General features: G+C 38.6%; 1 protein-coding gene across 1 annotated transcript; it reads left to right on the forward strand.

Moving 5' to 3' along the window:
• The first annotated feature begins 4,656 nt into the window (after positions 1 to 4,656).
• LOC107831203 (putative calcium-transporting ATPase 13, plasma membrane-type) lies at positions 4,657 to 8,135 on the forward strand. Its single transcript, XM_016658944.2, has one exon. The coding sequence runs from the start codon at positions 4,847 to 4,849 to the stop codon at positions 7,949 to 7,951; it is 3,105 nt and encodes a 1,034-aa protein (XP_016514430.1). The 5' UTR covers positions 4,657 to 4,846; the 3' UTR covers positions 7,952 to 8,135.
• Positions 8,136 to 8,614: the final 479 nt, after the last annotated feature.

Raw genomic sequence — 8,614 nt, forward strand, 5'->3', positions numbered from 1 at the left:
AATTCGTATATAAACCAAGTATTTAACTTGCAATAGGTAGGAATCACTTACCGTGACATAAATGATGAAAATGGAGCTCCAAAATCGCTCCTAGGTCGGCTCCCATTGAGGAAATGAGATGAAATGAGCCAAGCCCATCTTTTCAAACTTATACACTACCCAGGCGACCCTTTATCGTGTTCGCGAGTCTCCCATCGTGTTCGCGATGAACAAAATTCTCAGAAGCCATTTTCAAACTCTTCTGAGACAGCCTCTAGTATAATGGTCATACCGTTTTATACATACTTCCAAATCATGAATGGTTTGACTTTCTGGAAACTAGACATCAAGGGCTATAACTTTCATATGTTGATCATCTCCCAACTCCTTATATATTTTGAGTTATAAGCTGCCAAAGTCAGCCCTATGCAACACAAATATCTTCTTCATCTTCTCGGACAGCCTGTAGTGTACTAGCCATAACTTTTTGTAAATAAATCCAAATTCTAAATGGTTTACTTTTAGAAAACTAGACACAAAGAGCTACAACTTTATTTTTGGATTATCTCTAAATTTCTTATAGATTGTGAGATATGAGCCTCCGAAATCAGACCTGCGGAATAAAGATTTTCTTCTTCGCGAACGCGAGAATCTCTTCGCGAATGCGAAGAACAAAATCCCATAAGCCAAATCATTCTTTGCGAACACGAGAGGATCCTCGCGAACGCGAAGAACAACACCAGACACCAGCATCAGCTATTGCAAAACAGCCCAAAATGATCCGAAACCACCCTGAAACACACCCGAGGCCCCCAGGACCCCGTCCAATCATACCAACCAGTCCCATAACATAACACAAACTTACTCGAGGCCTCAAATCACATCAAACAACATCGAAATCATGAATCACACCCCAATTCAAGCTTAATGAACTTTAGAACTTCAAATTTCTACATTCGATTCCGGAACCTATCAAATCACGTGCGATTAACCTCAAATTTTGCACACAAGTCACATTCGACATTACGGACCTACTCCAATTTCCGTAATCGAAATTCGACCCCGATATCAAAAATTCAACTCCCCGGACAAACTTCCAAACTTAAATTCTTGTTTTAGCCATTTCAAGTCTAATTCAACTATAGACTTTCAAATAAAATTCTGAATATGCTCCTAAGACCAGAATCATCATACGGAGTTATTCCGAGGCTCGAAATTCCAAACGGGCCTCGATTACTCCAAAACCAACTCCAAACCAAATTTAAAGAACATTAAACCTTCAAATAGTTGATTTTTACTATTAATCGCCAAAACGCTCCTAGATTATCCAAATCCCGATTCGAACATACGCCCAAGTCCGAAATCATCATACGAACCTATTGGAACCGTCAAATGCTGATTCTGAGGTCGTTTTTCAAATAAATGGTGACCGAAGTCAAACTTGCCCTTTTAAGGCTAACTTAAGGAACCAAGTGTTCCGATTTCAATCTGAACACTTCCAAATCCCGAACCAACCATCCCCACAAGTCATAAATCATTAAAAACACACACGAGAAGTTTTATTTAGGGAACGGGGTTCCAAAAGTTAAAATGACCGGTTGGATCATTACATTGTGATACCATATCATTGCTCCTTTCGACAAGGTTTCTCCAAATTTCTCCAGTAGAACAGATTCAATCTCATCTTCTTCCAAGTCATTCCCTTTTTTTGCGCATGTATAAGAAGTGACATGCTTATTAGGGTCGGTAGTCCTATTGTACTTAGGAATTTCTGGCATTCAGAATTTCTTCGGAATGGGTTTCGAAGTCGCACTTGGAGGGAAATGCTTCTGTACGGATTTCTTTGAATCTATACCTTTTAGAATCGGCGGTGCCCCCGATATTCGGTCAACCCGGGAATTGTATGTCTCTACTTTTTTGTCATTTGCCTCGATTTTCTTTTCTCCCGATTCAATCCGTTAAGTGAGCTCCTCGAGTATTTTCATAATGGCAGGGTCAGTCCCCGATTCGTTGGCGTTCGACCTTTCCGGCACAGGCTCGGTCCTGTGGACGACTTCTGGTTCGATCCTACTCGGTGTTCGGTGCTGATTTGGTAGTTGTGCTATAACGGTTTGTTGAGCCTGTATTATTTCGAATATCAATTGGAAGCTAACTCCACCATCTTCTCCGCCCTGCGTACCTCGACCACCTGATCGAACTTTCCTACGTACGCTACCTTCGGGATTAACTCCCAAATTTGCATTTAGTGCGACATGTGAACTGACATCGACGAGATTTGCAATTGGTGCTCCCTCGAGGTCAGCCTAAGGCACCTCGATCCCTGGGGCGGCTATATTGTCATTTCCCCCGTGAAATCCGAGGCCGTTGTCACCATGTGTAGGCGCTTCTTGTGAGTTTGACATGTTTATCTTGAAAACAAAGATTCTTACGAGAACAAGTATAAAGCAGTGTGTGTTATCAGAATCAGTATTAAGCAATCACTATTATCCTTGGCCCCACGGTGGGCGCCAAACTGTTTACCCTTAAAATTGGATAGCAATTAAACTTATAATGTGGTTCTAAGGACACGTGATTTTACTTAATACCAATTGATAAATATGAAGATTAATAACATAAATGAACTATAAAATAAAGCAAACCAGTGTTAGAATGGAACTCACCCCTCAAGTTTGGATACCCTCGAACTGGTTGATGCAAGAACAATTAAAATACAACAAGCTGATGAATAATAGTATAAACGAGAAAGACAATTATATTGCTTTGATATCTGTGAACAATGTCTCTTACAAATGATTAGAACCCCCTTTTATATAGTAGAGGAATTTCACTTATGGTATAATTCTAATTATAGAAGAAAATCCCATGATTATCTAATTAACCGTTTCTGATTTGATCCGTTCCGAGATTTACGCCATGATCCTCGACCAGTCACGGATATCTCGTCTTTCTGTTATTGTGCTATCTTCGATCTTGCTTGATGTCTGTCTCATTTGGCTTCGATCGCTACTAGCCTCGATCTCGACAGGTACCTCGATTATGAACTCGGTACCTTATCCTCGTGATTTAGTCTGTTCCGTTACGAGGCCGTCCTTCGATGCAACCTCCCGGTCTTAGTCAAATAATAAAATCGGGTGGGTCCAATTTTACCCGTATACAGAATTCTTTCAGGATCGAATTAATTCACTTGTTTATAAACCATGTATAAATTCAACTGTACCGTTTTACAGGTAAACAATATCGAGTGTGACTATGTTGTCTCCAAAGAACACCGAGGAAATCACAACGAAGGGAGTAAAAAGTTGAATCAATGCGAAAGGAATAGTCTCCGCCATGGGGAACTAGAAACATCAGTTGCACCTCCACGCAAACTTAAGAAGACAGGAAAACATATATTTTTTTATTCACCAGATAACGTTGTTTATTGCAGCGAAATATCCTGGAAACTCCGCACAGTAATTATTAATTCGTAAAATCTGAAATCTCTTGTGCTTCCTTTGTAATTTCTGTGTTTCTTCTCTTTTATTTCATTGGGGTTTGTTAAGTACTAATGAATTTCTCAATTGATACATGAAAAAAATAGTTAAATTATGAAATGGATATTTAATTTACCAAGTTAAGCGGAAAATAGAAGTTTAATAATTGACCCTAGCTAGACCAAAAGAATTTGGACTTCAAATGTATCGAATGATTAGTTTAACTGTTTGACTACAGAAATATATTAACGTTATAGTAAGTTTGATAGCTCAATATCAGATAAGAAAAATAATTAATTTGAGTATACAACTTGTATACTTCTTTAATTAGTTGCATAGTCCACGTAACTATGTCTTAAAATAGTTATCCTACTTTTTATTTTAAGTTTTGTTTTCTCTCTCTTGGGACTAGAGGCCATGTAGGACGCAAGATAACATATCTTTGAGTTAGCGCTCAGTTCTCCTACTTTTTCATTTACTCTAATCCATTAATTTTATTGGGTTTAAGTTATTATTTTCTTTAATCTTAATATAATTTTTTTAAAATTATTAATATAATCCGATTATACCAAATTATACCAGGTTACTTTCTTTTTTCCGAGTACCAATCTATATATGCTTATGGTAGACAATTAGGACTTTTTTATAATCAAGCACTAATTATGTACGAATTGATTACTTTAAGGAGGTTGTTTAAATCTGTAACTATTCGTATCCACGTCCCGCTAATACACATATTCTTATTTAACATAATATCGTGCATAAAATAATTCATAGATTCTTATATAACGTATGCAAGTACTATCAATACGGGGTTTAATAAGGCTAACAAAACACAATACTAAATTATGTAGCGATTATTTTTTCTCGTAAAACAAACCAAATAGGGTATGGCTTATGGAATTTTATACTGAGATTTTTTAAAAGTTTCTTGCCAAACCAAACGACCCCTTATTGAATTACATATAACTAGTTTTAGGTAATTTGTAAAAAATTACAGTAGTATTTATTATTTGATACACTGAACCAGATTATGGGCCCCAAGGAAAGTAGAGGCAGCCCATACACACCAATAGCGTGGAAGGAGCTGGATATGCAATATGACTGCAAGTGTAAACATAGGTGAAAATCAACAGACCGACGTTATAATGAAATCCTCGCGCGGGGCAAACATTACTTCTATAAGAGGCTGTGTCCATGAATCAAACTTTGTCAATCACAATTCAGCATTTTCATCCAAAATTTTTGTCCTTTTCTTGTTCCTCTATATCATTCAACTATATTCCTAAATTTCATAAACTAAAGCTCTCTTTGTCGTACTCTTGGTCTAAACATTTCCTCCAAACGCGAACAGTACTCACTCTTCCTCCTTAGTTGTAATAGATATATTGTCCATGATGTTTCAAGAAAACTTGCATTACCTCTGCATGAACATTGCAATTGATTTGCCAGCAGAAGTTGATGTCTCCAACAAAAAGAAATGGCACTTAGCTTTTGCTACCATCTATTGTTCGAGAGCTTTCAAAAATAAGACCAGCACAAAGGTACTATCACCTGTCCTTATGCCATCCTACAGTCCAAGAAAAGTCCGCGTATCAACCGATACAATAGCCATTGATGTAGTTCAAGAACATCCTTTATTCTCAGGCATTGATCAGTCAAGTCTAGCTAAGCTTGTCAAAGATAAAAGTGCTGACAAGCTAGCTAATCTTGGAGGTGTACACGGTGTTGCTACTTCTCTCATAAGTGACACAACTAATGGTATAAATGGAGATTTAGAAGACGTTTCACGTAGACATGAAGCTTTTGGAAGCAACACGTATCCTAAGCCACCTACTAAAAGTTTCTTCATCTTTGTCTGGGAATCCTTCAAAGATCCTACCATCATTATTCTTTTGTTCTGCGCTGCTTTGTCTCTTGGATTTGGAATTAAGGAGCATGGACCAAAAGAAGGATGGTATGATGGAGGGAGTATTTTCGTCGCTGTGTTTCTTGTCATCGCTGTTTCGTCTATCAGTAATTTCAGACAAAACAGACAATTTGATAAGCTATCCAAAGTTAGCAAAAATATTCCAGTAGAAGCTGTTAGAAAGGGGAGGCGCCAACAGATATCTATATTCGAAATTGTGGTAGGAGATGTCATTTGCTTGAAGATTGGAGATCAAGTTCCTGCTGATGGAATTTTGGTAGAAGGTCATTCTTTACAAGTAGATGAATCTAGCATGACAGGTGAAAGTGATCACGTCGAGATTAACCTTAGCCAAAATCCATTCTTGATTTCTGGCACTAAGGTTGTCGATGGCTATGGCATGATGCTTGTGACATCGGTTGGCATGAACACGACCTGGGGCGAAATGATGAGCGAAATTAGCAGCGATTCTAACGAGCAAACACCTCTTCAAGAGCGACTCAACAAGCTTACTTCATCGATAGGTAAAATTGGATTGCTAGTTGCTTTCTTAGTTCTTGTTGTCCTATTGGTACGATACTTTACCGGGAACACACGAGATGAAAATGGGAACAAAGAATTCAACGGGAGCAAGACATCATCGGATGATGTGATCAATGCTGTGGTAGGAATTGTTGCTGCTGCAGTTACAATTGTTGTTGTGGCAATTCCTGAGGGCTTGCCTTTAGCTGTTACACTTACTCTGGCTTATTCGATGAAGAGAATGATGGCAGATCAGGCAATGGTGAGGAAGCTCTCTGCTTGTGAGACCATGGGCTCTGCCACCACAATTTGTACAGACAAAACTGGTACTCTTACATTAAATAAGATGACTGTCACAAAATTTTTCTTAGGCAAAGAGCCCGTAAAGGCAAAAAGTCAGTCATCAATTTCAGCCAAAGTTCTTGAATTATTCCATCAAGCGGTTGGATTAAACACTACTGGTAGTGTTTTCAAGTCCTCCGATTCAGGTTCAAGCTTTGAATTCTCAGGCAGCCCAACTGAAAAAGCTATTCTTTCATGGGCTGTGCTGGACCTGAATATGGATATGGATCAAGTCAAGAGAAATTTCAACATTCTTCACGTTGAAGCTTTCAATTCAGAGAAAAAGAAGAGTGGGATAATAATCAAGAACATTACTGATGGAACAATTCATGCACATTGGAAAGGTGCTGCTGAAATGATTTCAAGAATGTGCTCCCATTACTACGATGCAGAAGGGAACATAAGAACTCTAGAGAAATCAGATAAGGAAGAATGTGATCAGATAATTGAAGGAATGGCTGCTAGCAGCCTTCGATGTATCGCCTTTGCACACAAGCAATTGCCAAAAACTGAGCAGGAGGATCATGAACAAATACATGGAAGTATTCCAGACAACTCTTTCATTCTTTTGGGCTTCATCGGCCTAAAAGATCCATGTCGACCTTGTGTAAAGCAAGCTGTGGAAGATTGCCAAAATGCTGGTGTGAATATCAAGATGATCACTGGTGACAATGTGTTCACTGCAAAAGCCATAGCCACAGAATGTGGGATTCTTCATCCCAATTCTGAAGTAGATGACGGAGCAGTCATAGAAGGTGAGGAATTTCGCAACTTAACAGATGAAGAACGGATGGAGAGAGTGGAAAAGATTCGCGTAATGGCAAGATCATCCCCTTTTGACAAACTTTTAATGGTGCAGTGCTTGAGAAAGAAAGGTCATGTGGTCGCGGTCACAGGTGATGGCACGAATGATGCACCAGCTTTAAAGGAAGCTGATATAGGGCTTTCTATGGGGATTCAGGGCACTGAAGTGGCTAAAGAGAGTTCAGCTATTGTCATTTTGGACGATAATTTTGCTTCAGTTGTCACTGTTCTGAAATGGGGAAGATGTGTCTATAACAACATTCAGAAATTCATCCAATTTCAGCTCACAGTTAATGTGGCCGCACTTGTGATCAATTTTGTAGCAGCTGTTTTAGCTGGTGAGGTACCACTCACAGCAGTGCAATTGCTATGGGTAAATTTGATCATGGACACATTAGGGGCACTAGCACTTGCAACAGAGAAGCCAACCGCGGAACTCATGAAGAAGCTACCAGTCGGTAGGACTGACCCACTTATCACCAACATTATGTGGAGAAATCTAATGGCTCAGGCCTTATATCAGATTGTTGTTCTATTGACCTTACAATTCAAAGGCGAATCCATCTTTGGTGTCAACAAGAGGGTAAACGACACTTTGATTTTCAACACGTTTGTTCTTTGCCAAGTGTTCAACGAATTTAATGCACGAAATCTGGAGAAGAAGAACGTTTTCGAGGGAATACATAAGAACAAGTTGTTTGTGGCAATCATTGGAATAACTTTGGCTCTGCAAGTGGTGATGGTGGAGTTTTTGAAGAAGTTTGCAGATACAGAGAGATTGAATTGGGGGCAATGGGGTATCTGCATTGGTTTGGCAGCTGCATCTTGGCCAATTGGTTGGCTAGTCAAGTGCATAACTGTCCCAGAGAAGCCATTTTTCAGTTATCTCAGGTTGAATTACTTGAAAGCCATGTTTAAGTGAGTAGATTTTGTTGTTTACTTTTTTTTCTTCTTTTTCGTAAGATAGTTCCTTGCAGTAGTTATAATTTGTTAGTATGACTGTAGTTGATTAAATGATTGATTGATATTGCATTCCTTTATTACTCACTACTTGTATTTTCATGTGTTAATTTTTAAATAAAGAGTTGTACAGAATTCTTCTACTACATTTACAAGACGACTTAAAAAGTTTATATATGCATACACCTTTCATTACATTCTGGTAGTACAAATATAGTTTAACATAGAAGTCAGTTTATAAATATGTCTAAAGTTCAATACTTTGTTTATGAGCCGTCACTAATGCTTGCATCATTAGGGTAGACTATCTACATCACATCCTTTGAGGTGCGGCCCTTCCCCGACATTGCATGAACGGGGGATGTCTTGTGCACCGGGCTGCCCTTTTTTTCAGCACTATTTTCATGATTGTAGACACAACATTCCTTTTGAAAATGATAACAAGCTAAAAGTTGTGAAGCTTTGGACTGAGATTTGTAATTTCTATGAACCACATCAAACTAATATGGGGATCTCCAGAATACACACAAACTAGTATAGTCCTTTTTATAAGGCATAGTTGGGCGTGATCAAATTTTGGCGCCGTTGCCAGGGAACTAACGGTGTAGCTGTAGGTGTACATATT

The sequence above is a fragment of the Nicotiana tabacum genome, chromosome 14 (assembly GCF_000715075.1).
Source record: "Nicotiana tabacum cultivar K326 chromosome 14, ASM71507v2, whole genome shotgun sequence".
Lineage (NCBI taxonomy): Eukaryota > Viridiplantae > Streptophyta > Magnoliopsida > Solanales > Solanaceae > Nicotiana > Nicotiana tabacum.

Excerpts from the sequence above, each read along its gene's own strand:
- LOC107831203 (XM_016658944.2), top strand. The coding sequence starts at position 4,847 with ATGATGTTTCAAGAAAACTTGCATTACCTCTGCATGAACATTGCAATT.